The sequence below is a fragment of the Musca domestica genome, unplaced genomic scaffold (genome assembly GCF_030504385.1).
Source record: "Musca domestica strain aabys unplaced genomic scaffold, Musca_domestica.polishedcontigs.V.1.1 31, whole genome shotgun sequence".
In the NCBI taxonomy this organism is placed as follows: Eukaryota; Metazoa; Arthropoda; class Insecta; order Diptera; family Muscidae; genus Musca; species Musca domestica.
In genome coordinates this window covers 1,754,357-1,770,579 of record NW_026712309.1, presented here as the reverse complement: position 1 = coordinate 1,770,579, position 16,223 = coordinate 1,754,357, and the positions used below count along the sequence as shown (strand labels likewise).

The following is a 16,223-nucleotide window of genomic DNA, read 5'->3' as shown; positions in this document are numbered from 1 at the left end:
ATACCTGCAACTTCTTAACACTTTTTCGTTTACGGCAATTGTCCTATATTCCCAAAAAAATTCATTTCCTTCAAATCTATTTTACCAGATGAGGGAAATTAAAAATGTATGACAATTAATTTCAGCAATATTTAAAAATCTTTTTAAGATAAAACAAGTAAAAAACCATTAAGTTCGGCTGGGCCAAACTTTTAATACCCTCCACCTTAGGGTAGGTTAGGTTAGGTTAGGTTAAAGGATGTGTGGTTGCGTAAAAACAACAACCACTCCACTCGGAGACCTATTGGCCCATTGTGATCATCCTAGTCTAGAAAGAAGTGGAAGTGAGGTAAGAAAGATAGTTAGTGTAGAATATAGGATTTAGAAGAATTAGAGAAGCTAGTGGGTTTGCGTCCACGGTGTAATCAACGTGTCGTCCTTAGCCATTTTAGTCTTCTGGCTAATTGAAGAATGACTGCTGGTTCTGTTTCGGAGAGGTATGACAGGTCAGGCAGTAAGTGCTTACCCAGAAGCCTATGTCTTACTCCGATGAGGGTAGGACAATGACAGAGTAAGTGTTCCACCGTTTCTGTTTCTTCCTCGTCCTGACATAGCCTGCAGTATTCAGTGTCGTCACCCCCCCATTTTGAAGTCATGGCCTTTATGTTGCAATGACCTGTAATTAGGCCCACCACAAGCTTCAAGTCCAACTTCGTCATGGACAAGAGTGACCGTGATCTCCGTTCGGAGTTCACCGGCCAAATCTTTTTGGAGATGATGCATCCCCTTCCAGATAGCCAGTTCTGTTGAAATCTTCCAAGATAGTGTTTATGCAGAACTTGAAAGAAGTGGCATAAAGGTGGCTTCACTGAGCTCTCGATCTCTAGATCTACTGACTCAGATCCGCGTCTGGCCAATTCATCGGCAGATTCATTGCCAGATATGTTGCAGTGCCCAGGGACCCAACAGAGCTTGACAGCTGACTTAAACTTTTCCAGGGCATTCTTGCACTCCAGAACAGTCATAGACTTGATTGTGAAAGAATTTAGAGCTTTTAGGGCCGCTTGACTATCGACATATATAGTCACCGGTCCATCCCGTTCGTTAATTCTATTATTCAACAGTTCTATGGCCATTCTGACAGCAAAAATTTCTGCCTGAAAAACGCTGCAATCGCTGTTTAGCCTGAAGGATCTTCGGATACTTAGGCTTTCACAGTAGACTCCAGCACCCGTTCCACTTTCCATCTTTGAACCATCAGTATAGACCGCTATACCGTCGAAAGGTGGAGTGCCACGGGACCAGATATCCCTGTTTGGTATACGGATGTCAAGTAGATCAAAGCTGAGCCTAGGGAGTATATAGTCACTAGCTATAGCCTGATTACTTACGTTTTCCACATACTTAAGAATGACAGAGTGCCCGAAGGGTTGACTCCACCAGAAGCCAAAGCAGTGGTGACAAAACGCCTCCTTGTGGAGTACCCCTAGTGACCGTTTTCCTAACAGAGCACTCCCCGATGCTAGAGTTGATGATTCTGCTGCTGAGCATAACATCAATCCAGTCGACGAGAAGTGGTGGCACACTAAGTCTTTCGAGAGAACTGTGAATTGCCTCTAATGTAACATTATTGAAGGCCCCCTCGATATCGAGGAAGGCCGCCAACGTGAAACATGAGCTGTTCAGGTTCTTCTCTATATAACCCACGACGTCGTGCTGCGCTGACTCAACAGATTTGCCTTTCATATAGGCGTGCTGAGCAGTGCTTAAAGAGGTCAGGGGTATTAGAGATCTGATCTCTATGTCTATTAATCTCTCTAGCGTTTTCAATAGAAACGACGAGAGACTAATAGGCCTGTAGTCTTTTGGAAGAACATGACTTGGCTTCCCAGCTTTGGGAATGTAAGTGACTGTAACTTCCCTCCACAGTAGTGGGATGTGAGAAAGACGCAAACAAGCCTTAAATATCACCTCCAGGACTGGTATTATCTCCGCCGACGCATGCTGTAGCATGGCGGGGATAATGCCATCTGGACCCGGTGACTTAAAAGGTTTGAATGAGTTAATGGCCCACAAAATCTTGGGGGTGTTAACAATACTATTAGTCAGATTCACATCTTCCGTCCCACTATGCTGACTAGACCGTGTTGCCAATCGGTCAAATACCGCATCAGAGCAGTTCGGAAAGTGAGTACTGGCTAATAGATTGAGAGTCTCTAGACCTGAGTCAGTCCAGCTACCATCAGCCCGCTTTATACTTCCAATGGATTTTGGGTCCTTTGAAAGTACTCTACGGAATCTGGAGGCTGCGTTGACATCATCTATGGACTCGGTGAAACACACCCAAGACCGTCTCTTGGCCTTCTTGATCTCACTGTTGTACTTATTGAAGGCTAGTTTATAAGCTTCCCAGTCCGTACCCAGTTTGGTCTTGTTGGCCTTATTGTATAAGCGTCTGCTAGTCTTCCTGAGCTGAGCTAGGTCTTTCGACCACCAGACAGGCTGGTGCCTTTTACCCGGGAAGGTTAGCGGACAGGCTCTTTCATAGCTGCCGATCAGGATCTTTGTTAACAACTTGACGGAGTCGTCCACATCCGATGCCGAGGCCACTGGAAAATCACCAGTGGACTTAAGCATCCGTGCGGTATGCTCCGCAAATTGATTCCATCGAGCCCTTCTCGGGTTCCTATGCGGTTTTTGATTCAATCCCTCTACCGAAATTTGGAATGTTATTTTCCGGTGATCCGAGAAGGAACACTCAGTCGAAACTTTCCAGTTCAGTATAAGTGATTCATCCATGTTAGTGAGAGTGAGATCTATGACCTCCTCTCTATTCTTAATACAAAAAGTCGCCTCCTTTCCCCGGTTACAGATTTTGAGATTATGAGATAAGATAAAATCAAAAATGTACTCACCTCTGGCATTGGTGTTACTACTGCCCCATTGAGAGTGGTGAGCGTTTGCATCACATCCAATGATGAGTCCGCCTTTTCCACCCAGTACTGAGACCAGCTCCTCTACCACTTGGCCCGGTGGGTCGGGGTGCTCGAAGGGAAGGTACAGGGAGACGAGGAATAGTGTTTTGCCCGTCCTAGTCTCCAGTCTGACCGCCGTGGCGTCTCCTCCGCTGAAATTGTTAAGGAAGATTAAGTTTAAGTTTTTCTTTGCGACGATACACGTTCTAACCTTTTCCCCATTGGAGGTGGCATAGGTGATGTACCGCTCACTCCCTAGCCCAGTTACCTTATTCTTAAAAATGTAAGGTTCCTGGACCAGGGCTATGTCAACTTCAAGCTTGGAGAGGGATAGGAGAAGCTCAGCCCCAGCTGCCTTGCAGTGATGCAGGTTAATCTGCACAATGCTAAGCAGCTGTGGCTTCGTTTCTCCTACTGCGACGGCGGCGTTAGACGGAACCGAATCCATCCTGTGCCGAAGTGCAACTTCCCTCCACGAGCCTGAAGGTATTCCTGGCCAGCAGTATCAACAGAGACCTTTATGACCAGGCCCCCTCCCTCCGTACTTGAGCCAACTAAGCGCCAGCCGTCCGTGCAGAGATTGGGATTCTGCTTCCCCAATATTATCAGCACGCGCGCCGGGTCCACAGAGGGCGGCGGCACCCATGCTGTTAAAATCCTCCTGCAGGGGATATCCTTCAGGGATACAGCAGCAAGTGCACTTCCATCCCAAAGTTCCTGAAGGCCAGCTACTGCGGTCACGAGGAAGTTCTTTGACTCCTCATTTTCGCAGCAGATGACCTTCACTCCCTTGTAGACGGTTGCACTGCCAAACTGTAACTTGGAAGGATCCTCCCCCAGGAAAACCTGTTCCCTCAGACGGTCCTCAATGAGAAGCCACCGACTTTCACTGATTTTGCCTTCCGGCTCAGCTCGGTCGATGACCGCTACACGGAGATTGTCCGGGTACAGGGTTTGGGAGTGTTTCCTCTTTCTTGATGGCTGGCTTGAAGGCTGTGGGTTGGTGGTAGCAGGCTTCGCATTAGCAGACCTAGGGTCCACTAAGGCTGCTTGCACCGGCCTTGCCACTACCTCCCTACCAGCTACAGTTGCTGGCGTAGAAGCCGCAGTTGGCGGAGGAGGAAGTTTGCCCGTTAACGGTTTCTTTGCCTCGGGATGTGGTTCCTCCGTTGACCGTCCTCTCTTCATCGTTACCCGAGAAGAGGATTTGGCCTCCTTTGGTTCCACTGGGGCAGAATTTCCGTTAGGGGCGTCCTTCCTTTTGTTCCTCCGTTTTCCTGAGTTAGAAGTGGTGGGGGCTACACTTGATTCCGTTGGTGGTGCAACAGCCGAAGCTGTCTTTCCACCGCCGGGAGAGGTGTTGCCCTTCACCCCAGCCCCACTAGTTGGCTTATCCTCAGACGGATTTACCTTGTTAGTGGGGGCTGTAAAGAGAGAGGCAAGGTCCTTTTCGAGTGTACATTTAGGCACTTCCGGATGGTTCTTCTCGAACTTCCTTATTGCCTTCATGTTCACCCTAATCAGGGCTTTTTCCCTCTCTGTAATTTGTAAGGGTTCGCGACCGATGAAGCTCTTACAGTACCTCACCGACCGTTTGTAACCCTTCCTTATTTTTACCTCCTTCGATCCGGAGGCATCGCGGTTGGTTGGAACTTCAGTGTCCCTTTCCACGACGCCATCCTCGATCCGGAGGTTGGTCGCATCGGTAGATACCGATGTAACCCCTTCCACAAGAGTTGACCCCCCCATGGCAGCAGATTGAGTGCTCTCTATAGTTTTTGTAGCTGTCTCACCCCTCAAGGATGAGGGTATGACGGTGACGTCAAGTTCCTCATCGGAGAGGGGTGAGTCATTCCCAAAACCGGAGGGCACACTCTCTTGGCTGAGCCTTAGAGTGGTCTTCTCTAGAAGGGCGGACAGCTGTTCACTCTGTCGCTGTATGCTTTCACATACTACGTCTCTGTACGTTTCCAGAGTCACGTCCCCGCCCGAAGTTAAAATCTTGTCCATGGCCATGTCCTGGGTCGACACCTCCGAAGAGGTGGTTGATTGGTTGTCGGTTAGTGTTTGTGTTTTTGTTGTTGCTTTTTGTTTAGTTATTTTCTCCATAGGTTATCGGGACATTGGAGGTGACGAGGTCCGCCATGACATAGCCTCCATATCATGGTAAGGACTTGGCAGCTAAGCCTGTTACTCGTCGAGGCGCCCAGGTATCGACGAGGCAACCGTTCTAATACAGTCGGTACCCTGACTGCAAACCTTGGAATACTGATGGGCACGGTTTACGTAACACCCCAGCATTAGGGGGTCCGTTGCGGTGGACCAGGCCGTTGACTGGATAGTTTAGGGGCGCCAGTGCCGCCTCGTCGAGACCAGGGATCACGGGCACTCGGGTATTTAGTCCGAGACTCTCCCCCTAGAAACCGCTGAGCTGTCCGCGACTGCTTATTTGATTCGCAGCTACCCGATATATCTACCGGGCGTCCCACTATCCGCAACCCGTGGACGCGTCCGGTAGCACTCAGCTATGCTTCCGCGAACGGCGGAAGCATACCTTAGGGTAAAAGAAATATTAGAAGAAATGTGGCAAAAACCATTAAAATGCCAATTATGGGGAGGTACCTTTATATGGGGGCTATACCAAAACGAGGACCTATAATTACAATGTTTCGCCACACGAACTAGGACCCATTATGATCCACAAATACCAATTTTTAGACAAATCAGTGAAAAAATGTGGCAAAAACCATCAAATTACCGAATATCGGGAGGTACCGTTATATGGGGGCTATACCAAATCATGGACCCATACATGCAATGTTTCGCCACCGGAGCTGGAAACCATTACGACTCACAAATACCAATTTTTAGACAAATCCGTTAAAAAAATGTGGCAAAATAAAACTAAAATAACGAATATCGGGAGGTACCTTTATATGGGGGCTATACCACAACGTGGACCTATACATGCAATGTTTTGCCACACGCTCAGGGACCCGTTATGACCTACAAATACCAATTTTCAGAAAAATCCGTGAAAAAATGTGTCATAAATCATCAAAATACCGAATATCAGGAGGTACCGTTATATGGGGACTATGCCAGAACGTGGACCGATATATCTCATTTTCAATACCAACCATCCTAGACACAATGCAAATAGCTCTGCTAAATTTTGGCGCTCTGGGCTGTATCGTGATTTCAACAGACAGACGGACGGACAGACAGACAGACAGACGGACATCGTTAAATCGACTTAGAATTTTATGTTGATTATGAATATATATACTTTATACAATCGAACGTGGCATCAGAATAAATGCCGAGTATTATCGCGAAAATATTCTTGAGGGTGTATTAAAGTCTTGGGCATGCAAACATTTTGACCGAAGACCTTGGACATTCCAACAGGACTCAGCACCATCGCACTCAGCACGCGCCACTCAAGAATGGTTACAAAACGAGGTTCCTCGCTTCATTTCCAGTGCACAATGGTCACCAAAAATTTTCGAATACCAATCCGTTGGACTATTGTGTCTGGAGTATTTTGGAAAGCAAGGTTCCCACTAAAAAATACCAAAGCGTCGGTTACCTCAAGCAAGCGCTTCGCCGGGAATGAGCCAAAATACCGCAGAGAAACATTCGGGCAGTGTGTGACGGTTTCATTGGCCGTTTGGAGGGCATAATTCAAGCCAAGGTAACCAATTCGAACAAATCTAAACTTATTCTAAAATTTGATGCAATTTCCGACATTTTTGCTTTTATCAGATAAAATTAAAAAAAAATTATACACTATGGCGTTTGACTTTGTTGCAGCTTTTTATCTCACTCTGTATATACAGAAATCCGAGATGGGTGAAGTGAATTCTTAAATTTGAAGGTAGAATTCTTAAATTTGGAATGAGAATCACTAATGGAGTGTATGATAGATGTAATAAAGGGTTTTTGGTAGTTCGCACTATAAGTGTACGAAAAGTACTAATTTTACGTATCATTTGAACGATTGGACAATAGCAAAATTAAGGAGGTAAAGCCTTTTCAAATACGCATATTCATCTCTGCATTTTCTATAATTTGCCTTGTCAAATGTCACTTAATGAAAAATAGGTTTCCAATCTCTGATTTCTGTATATGCAATAGATTTAAAAATATAAATGTTGACATCGAGATGTTGTCAACTAAATAATGTTGAAAAAATTGTAAACATATGCTTACATGACTTAATTCTACCATGGGTTAGACCTAAAAAATTGAAATGGGAATCAAATTTGAGGAGGTAGCTTTGGAATTGTGTTTCATGTTTACGAAAAGCACTGAACGGTACTAAAGTTAGTACAATTTGAATTTTGAGGAATAGATGGAGCATGGTAAAATGAAATAAAGGTAACCTCATTTCAAATTAGCATTCCCAGCTCTGCATTTTCTGTTATTTACCTTGTCAAATTTCAATACATAAAAAACAGTTCCCATCTCTGATTTTTTGTGTATACAATGGATTTATTAATATAAATTTTGACAATGAGATGTTGTCAAATGTATAAATTTGAACAAATTGTTACATGACTTCACCTTCTTAGTCCTACCATGGACTGAGAAATGTAGGTAGTCTAAGAAATTCGTACATATGTGTGCCAAATGGTACTAAATTCGGTACAATTTTAATTTTGGGAGAACCAATAAAGTCGGAATCCCTAAATTTGAAAATGAGATTGCTTTTGCATTGTAGGACTGAAGCGTGTATGTAGTTTTGGAAATTTTGTATTTATTTGTACTAAATGGTACTAAATTTGGTAAAATTTGGATTTGGGTGAACCAATAGAGCTGGTATCCTAAAATTTGAAATTAAGATATCTATTGGACTGTATGATGTAGGTAGTTATGTAAATGTGTGCATAATTGTACTAAATTTGGTACAATTTAAGCTACAAGTACATAAGAAGCTTGAAGTCATGGCTAGACCTATTTTGTAACATTTCATAAAGGGAGTACAGAGCCGCACTAAAATCCTGCCGTCATTATCCATTATAACTTGACATTAATATGCCTAGCCTTGACTTCAAGCCTTTTATGTACTTGCACCCTTAGATTTAAAATTAACATTACTGGTGGATTTACTTTTGGGTATAGGATTTGGTTTTGTAAGAAGTTCGGAAAATTCGTACTTATCTTTGCTATACGGTACTAAATTTGGTACAATTAAAATTTGGGTGAACCAATAGAGCTGGCGTCCTGAAATTTGGAATTAAGATTGCTGTTGGAGTGTAGGATTGGGTTATGTAGGAAGTTTTGGAAATTCGTACTTATCTGTGCTATATCGTGGTAAATTTGTATTCAGGTGAACCGATAAGGATGGAATGTTGAACTTTGGAATTGGGATAACTGTGGGTTGTAGGATTGGGATATGTAGGAAGTTTTGAAAATTTCGTACTTATGTGTACTTTATTTGGTACAATTCGAATTTGTATGAACCGATAGGGCTGAAATCCTGAAATTTGGAATTAGGATGACTGTTGAATGGATATGGTACAAAATCTATATACACAAAAAAGTGTAGTGGAAAAACTGACTGACTGACCTAGAATCAAGGCGTAGACGAAACGCCTAAAGCTAGAATCTTGCACGAGGGTAGTCTTTGTGCTCAGGGGTGTAATGAGGCTGGATTTTTGGAAATTCGTACTAAAAAAATACGAAAAGTAATAACATTTTCTCAAAATTAAAGTATTAAATAGTACTCTCTTTAATTTGGTATTGGGTGAGAGGATAGTGCGTGAAATCTTAAATTTGGTATTGGGGTAGCTGTTCATGTGTAGCCTGAAACCTGGTGGTTTCGAAAATGTGAACGATAATTGTAAGCAAAATACTGATTGGTACTACATTTGGTATTGAGTATAGGGATAGAGATAAGATTCAGAAATAAAATCGGCAGTTTGTGTTCCCAGTGGACAGAAAACATCCTTGTAAAGTACTGCCCATATATGTCCAAATTGTAGTTTAGATTGTGGTACATAGATAATTGTACCTTCCCATATTAAATGATTTCAAACATAATTTTCAACGGAATTAACAGATTGTTGTCATCCAGGGACTGCATTCTTACTCTAAAAATGAAAAAGAAAATGAAACGAAAAATAATTTCTTCATAAATAAAAGTTTTAATTTCATAAACCGTTTTGAGTTCTCGGACCACAGCAATCATACAGACCTGATCCCTATATTTGGTCTGCGGGTTTCTTCCAAGAAGAGTGTGCTGATTAAACACCTGTACGTTAATTTATCTTCACTCTCTTCCATCTAAGTTTGCACTTAAAGAAAATTCCCAAAAAGACTTCAAGATTACCTGAAGACTAAAGTGGCTCAGTGGGAAATTCTAACAATTCCGCAAGGAAATTATCCATTAGTTGAGGGGTGATTGCCGATGAAAGACAATCCTATTTTATAACAAATATACTTGGACGTGAAATACGGTCCCGCAATATATTAAAATCTACTGTATTGTTCAAATTCCAATAAAAACTGAAAAAAGAATTTAATACCAACAGGCCTTGGAAAACTTATTGACTGTCATAGGAAAATTTTTCATTCTCATTCAGTTTTTTTACCCCATATATTTGGTTTATATTTTGTGTAATTTTTAATTTATTTTTTTTCTTTTTTGGAAAAAATGGCACCCGTGATTAAAGGCCAGCAGTTATTAAACATTTTAGACGATATGCAGCAGCCGGCACAATTAACAAAAGTGGTTGAACAAATTGCTCTAAATGTCGATCAACCCCTTAATGTGGCCTTTATGAACAAAGCAAAATCTGCGCTGGAAGCTGGCGTCCGATATGGGTATATTGGAAAAAGAAATGATCACTACTTCGTTCCCGAGGAAACATCCGATATGGTTGCTGAAAACGTGGAAGTTGTTGTACCCAAAACAAAAAGTGTGGATAAAATCACAACCGATGCCGATGATCCTCCCGCACGAAGAGGTCGAAGACGACGTCGTGCATCTAGCAGCCGCTCTCGTAGTCGTTCACGCAGTCAACCAGTCCGTAGAAGCTCGAGACGTCGTCGTCGCCGTTAATATGTAAATGTCTTATGTAAACTTATATTGAAAATTGTGGGAAATAAAATTGATGTGATTTGGAATAAATAAATAAAATGTGTCCATGTTCCAGTTAATTTTGAGGATCTTCATAGAATCACATTCTGAGTCGATTTAGTGCGTTTGTCCATGTATTTATGTGAACAAATTGCAGGTAGCACTTATTATCCCATTGATACGAAATTTTCCATTTGTTTTATTTCCATTCGAAATTGACAAAACCAACTTGGTTTCATGACACCAAATGAAACCAAAATTGGTTTACAAAAACGACAACATGGTTTCTGTGACAGCCCTGAATATTTGTTTGGCCCAAGGACGAACCCTATTAAAATTGGGGATAATCGGATTAGATTTAGATATAGCTCCCATATATCTCACCAAATGGCCATGTAAGTCCAAATGACCTGAATTTTGGCACATCCGACCGAATTCAGTTTAGAAGCAAGTACATCAAATCGGTTCAGATATAGCTGTAGCTCCCATATATATGTTTTATCGGATTTGGCGTTTAAAATCCCTCATATGCGTAATATGCACTCCACAAGAATGATATTTGGTACCGGACATCAGACACTGCTCGAAAATACTTCTGTCAAATTTTATTGAGATCGATTCAGATTATGATATAGCTCCCATATATATCTTATCCGATATCAGGTTTATTGTGCACCAAATTGCTAAAATCAGCCCAAATGGACTGAATTTTGGTAATTACAACTGAATTCAACCCAGAAACCAGTTCTTTAAATTTAGTGTAAATCGGTTCAGATATAGCTATAGCTCCCATATATATGTTTTATCCGATTTGGGGTTTAAAGTCCCTCACAAGCGTAATATGCACTCCACAACAATAACCTTTGATATTAGATATCAGATACAGCTCTGAAATAAGTGTATCAAAGTTTGTCAAAATCGGTTAAGATTTAGATGTAGCACCCATATATATCCTCTACCGAATTCGGGTTAATTGTTCACCAAATAGAAAATATCAGTCCAAAAGACCTGAATTTTGGTACATCCGACCGAATTCAGTCTAGAAGTAAGTACATCGGACATCGGAGAAAATCGTTTCGGATATGTTTCATCGGATTTGGTGTTTAAGTCCCTCCCATTCGTAATATGCATTCGTTATCTTATAGAGCTCGGAAATACTTTTGCCAAATTTTATCGAGAGCGGCTAAGATTTGGCTACAGCTCACATATATATCCTTATTCCAATTTCAGGTTTACTCTGCAAATTATGGCATAAATCAGCCAAATGGAGTGAATTTCGGGACGCACGTTTCCATTTTGTGGAACTCGGCTCCGATATATATATATTTTAATATAATTCTTCTCGAAGTGATATCATGCACTCTATAGCAATGTTATTTATCATAAAAGATTAAAATGCATATGCCTACCATATGTTAGTTCCTTCTGAAACCAAACCATAACTGCTCTAAAGCCAATTATCGAGAGGTGGTATCCACTACCAATAAATTCTTTTGTTACGGGAGCTCTACTAAATATGCATATTGGTGTAGGGTATCATTTATTCGACCCCGCCCGACTTTTGACTTTTCCTAACTGATTTGAAATTGAAGTAAACTGTCACCACAAAGCGCATCCAAGTACATATTCTGAGAGCACTTCGGTTTTCTACCCGAAGTTCGTCTTGGATTTTAACACACGTGGACATGAATATTACTCGAGATCGGCTGTTTTGCGGAACCAATTTAGGACTTAAAAAAACCTCCCGAAGACGAAAGCAGAACTGAATGTGATATTCACCACAAGATCTTGTTCGATCGCATCTTGTCGATGGAAAATGGATATACCGGTTTTGGCCGGTGGTATCTTCGCATCTTTTGCAGAGGTCGGTCTACGCCAGTCTATTTCTATTCGTATCCTATTTGATGAGGGTTACAAAATGCTTTCGATGCAGACTTTAAGTTTGCCTGAAGCCTTGAATGGCTCGGAGGAAAATACTGGCAATTCCTGCAAGGAATTTGTCTCCTAACTAATATTCCAAAATTACAAGTTTTGTGCTTCAATTCTAAAAGTCTTTAAACATTCAAAATCCCATTCATTATCATCTTTAAAATTATTGTTTTATTATGTACATTTTAAATAAAATAATTTGAACTAAAACATTGACAAGAATCGATATTAAAAAATAAATAAAAGGAACAATAAAGCCATTTTTGGGTCGATCATTAAAATTGTAATGGAAATTCAAAACAAATGTCATTTACACAGTGTCGAAGAATGCTACAAATTTGAAAATATTTTGTTTTAGGTAAGAAAAATCAAAAATATCTTTTATAATATCAATATTAGCTGCAATATTTTCTCTTGTAACAAAAAAATCTCACTCTTTTGGTTACATGTTTAGAAAAAAATAGTATTACTTTTCAAAAAGTTATATAAAACAAATTATGGAAAAAATAACTACTTCATAAATCATTTAGTTTTTCCCCCTTTTGCTATAGAAGTTTTGTAAAATCAACTAAAAAATAACAAGATGCTGATATTTGACGTCTTATCAATTTTGGACATTAGTTATAGAATGCACTTTGGTTTAAAGTAACACAGTGTATTGAAGCGAAAAAATCGTCATTCTTTTTTCACACATCTCTTGTACTTTACAGTTGTATCGCAGGCCTTTCTTATATATTTTCTATTTGCTCTCACTTTCCATTACCAATCCAGTTCTTCAAATTGCCAACTAGCGCCTTCCTCACCAACCCAACCAGGGTGGATGATTGATTTTAGATGGTGGTACAAAAGTTAAATTAACAGGTAAATTTATACGGGCATATGATCGTTTTAGACGTTGTAGGGTATTCTTGATAACTACACCATTTCTACCAAGTAAATAACCAGCTGGTATTTGTGTATCTCTATCGGTTTTGTCATGTATCATTTCTATGTAATAGTCAAATTCACTGGATTCACTATTGAATTCTGTAATAATTGCTGCCATTGCTCCGGCCATTTCGGCATTTATCGTTTTCGTTAGAAATGAACATTCTCTGTAAAAAAAAAAAAAATTAAAAAAAAATATGTTAGAAATTAATAAACAATGAATTATTAAATAAAAATATGAATGGGATAGTTGTACGACTTGTCTAGCAATTGGAGAATAGTTAAATACTTCGATTTTTTCATTAACATGTAGTTTTACATCAGAAAATGAGATATCTCTTTTCAATAATTATATCATATTTCCTTAGTCTGTTGACCCTTGTGACATCATAATCCGATCCATACAACTCCAAATGAGACTTTTCTTTTTAGATTACATAAAGACTTAGAGATAAGAATGTGGTATGGGAATTCAAATAGAAGAATTCCTTATCAACTCTATGTTCCGTTCAATTTGAAAATACGTGATGAAAAGGGAATCATTAGGCCTCACTGTGTTATCAGATTTTTCGCTACATTTAAAATTTAAAATTTCGCTGAGAAGGAGATATGATCAAAAACTGCTTTATGTTTTCCTAGGGTAGATTCTGCAGAATACTTCAGATTCGATATTAGCTTTTCTACGGGGAACTTACATTAGGTTGTCCGTCATAGAAGACTTAAAACTTAGACAACAGGAAGCACAAAATGTTTCTTGAGCACCATGTTTGGCTCAATTAAGATCCGGATAGTGCAGCCGCCTCAATTCCTATTGGGACCGAATCGACAGCGATGTGCAGAACACCTGCCCAGCTTGTGGCCAAGACCACATGACACGCGGCAACTATTTCGCTGTGCAACCAAACCTACTCACCTAACTTCAGTCTCGTTGTTGGCGGAACATAGCAGTATGAGCTGTTACAACAACAGCAAACTAAATATTTCTTTAATTGTCCCCAAATGTATTAATTGGATCGATGGGGTACGAAGAATTAGGGCCATCTAGCCCTAGAAAGCTCTGAGGAACACCGGAGGTTGTCCAAAACAGGGGCAATTAGCGACGACAGAAACAATTGCCCTTGGTACTATGTGATATCTAAAGTAGTTTCCTATGCCGAAGATGCCGTAGGGCTGATATGAGGATGTGCGCATGAGTTCAACTCTTAGTTTGGACCCACTACAAAAGTCAAAAAGTAAACTAAAAAATTACGGTTATGTGGTTTCGTTAAGCTATATAGGGTTCTTGTTCACAAGTACCAAGTGGAAAACGCAATACCTGTTGGTATTATTACCAATCATTGTAGAAAAAATACGCAAATTTCCTATTCTTCTGATGTCCTGTTTGTATTGGGCATAGATCCAATTACAGTTTTTAACTTTGTCAAATACCTCTTGTTACATTTTGCGAGACATTCTTACGAAACCCCTCCCATTCCACTTCCTTATTGCCACCAAGCAGGTTTCCAGGTTGAGCACGATGGATTAAAGGTTTGAGTTAAGTGGATGACGATATTCTTTTTCCCATTGATTTGTGACGATTTTCATTGTTTCCACATGGAAAAGGTAAATGTGTGTCCGGTTATTACGTTTAAGACAATAGATTATATGCTTTTCTTATTACAGATCAATCTATAATACATAAATCCTAAATTTGACTGAATAAACTTATAATCCATTCATATCACCATCACCTGAAATACTTACCCCCTATCGATGAGTGCAACATTTCCACGCAATGCACGTTTATTTTCAATTTTCGTGCAGCCATCTGATGGTATGGTCGGCACCAAAGCTACTCCTTCCAAACGCTGAGAAAACGATGTGCCAAAATCCTTTGATGGCCTCAGACGGTAGGTGTATTCCAGCGAATAGGGTTCAGTTATTTCAAAGAAAACATCACCGGCTATAATATCCTGTGTTGTGACAATATCATTCAGCGGTGGATGATGTGAATCACCTGCAAGATATCACCATTCAGTTAGAACGCAAAATCTAATCTTGTACCTTGATTTTATTTATCAATTACAATACATACCCAACATGCCAGAGACTAATTGCTGGCCTAAGGCCAGCATCAACATAGCCAGGCAAAAAATAAATTTACCGCAGGTTTTTTCCATTTCAACATTAATTTTTGTTTCTTAATTGTGGGTAGTTGTGGATGAAAACATTGTTTAATGTTTAATCTATAGATTATGTCGAGAAATATCCATGTCTCTTAAAAAAAACTAAATAAAACAGCTGATTGAGGTTCAATGGAATTATTCAGTTAATGAACTCTCGGAACTAGAACATGTATCTTCAGAGAAAATATGTGTTCTGTTTCAGAACGTGCAAGAGTCTAGTAGTTTCGCGATATGTTTTTGATGTCATAAGGGAAAAATCGGTTATTTAAATAAGCATTTTTAGATTCTTTTCAGTTCTGAAACAGAGAAATGGAAATATGGTGAAACAAATTTGCCCCGTATCAGAACAGCAAGAATTGGTCTGTTCCAGAAATTCAAGAATTGCTCTGTTCCAGCAGCTGCAAGAATCTACTTCTTTTGCAATTTTCTTGGATATCATAAAGGGAAAATCCGTTATCGTATTAAAAACTTTTACATTCTTGCAGTTCTGGAACCGACCAAATGTAAAAGTTTTTTTTTTTAGTAAACACCATGGTACAATGATATCAAGGTAGGGCAGTGCTCACAGCTGAGTACAATTTTTTTTAAATTATGGCCTATATTGTCAAAGCAGAGTTGATATTTTTGTGACTGATGTGACAAATTCGATACTTCAAAATCAAAATTAATTTTTCAAAAACGTCATAATTTTCAAATTTTGTATTCAATTTTCGCGAAAGTTTAAGTTTGTTAAACATAACTTATTTATTTCAAATAAAAAAAATGAGAAATTGTGCAGTGTGTAAAAAGTTAGTTTGTGAACAAACAAAACATTTTTTTAAAGTGCCTATTGATATCAAACGAAGATTGAAATGGTCTGCAGCTTGTGGCGTTGCATTTAAGCCAAAAGATCGTATTTGTGAAGACCATTTCCTACCAGCGGACGTGATACAACGGAACACAAGATGTTCTTTAATGCCAAACGCTGTTCCGTCTATTTCCTTGACAAACATTTCCGAGTGAGTAGGCGTAATTATTGTGCCAAAAAAGAAATAACGATTTGCTTTTAGGAAGTATTTTTCAAAAATTACTAAAAGTCAAGGCAATATCGTACCATACACGGAGTAAGTTTCTTAAATATCAATTTCAATGATGTAGATATAACCCTTCATACTTTTTAGA

The 16,223-nt window shown here is 39.9% G+C and overlaps 3 protein-coding genes across 3 annotated transcripts; 1 reads left to right on the top strand and 2 right to left on the bottom strand.

Annotated features, from left to right (window-relative positions):
* Positions 1-207: 207 nt before the first annotated feature.
* Positions 208-3,581, bottom strand: LOC131803625 (uncharacterized). Its single transcript, XM_059125047.1, has 2 exons — positions 2,895-3,581; positions 208-307 (listed from the first exon to the last, which is right to left on the bottom strand). The coding sequence occupies exons 1-2, from the start codon at positions 3,400-3,402 to the stop codon at positions 303-305; spliced, it is 513 nt and encodes a 170-aa protein (XP_058981030.1). The 5' UTR covers positions 3,403-3,581; the 3' UTR covers positions 208-302.
* Positions 3,582-9,546: 5,965 nt separating this feature from the next.
* LOC105262461 (uncharacterized) lies at positions 9,547-10,121 on the top strand. Its single transcript, XM_011297553.3, has one exon. The coding sequence runs from the start codon at positions 9,616-9,618 to the stop codon at positions 10,021-10,023; it is 408 nt and encodes a 135-aa protein (XP_011295855.2). The 5' UTR covers positions 9,547-9,615; the 3' UTR covers positions 10,024-10,121.
* A 1,997-nt stretch (positions 10,122-12,118) lies between these two features.
* Positions 12,119-15,193, bottom strand: LOC101898979 (PRADC1-like protein). Its single transcript, XM_005191414.4, has 3 exons — positions 14,972-15,193; positions 14,641-14,893; positions 12,119-13,064 (listed from the first exon to the last, which is right to left on the bottom strand). Exons 1-3 carry the CDS (start codon positions 15,054-15,056, stop codon positions 12,770-12,772), a joined length of 633 nt encoding a protein of 210 aa, XP_005191471.1. The 5' UTR covers positions 15,057-15,193; the 3' UTR covers positions 12,119-12,769.
* Between the last annotated feature and the right edge of the window lie 1,030 nt (positions 15,194-16,223).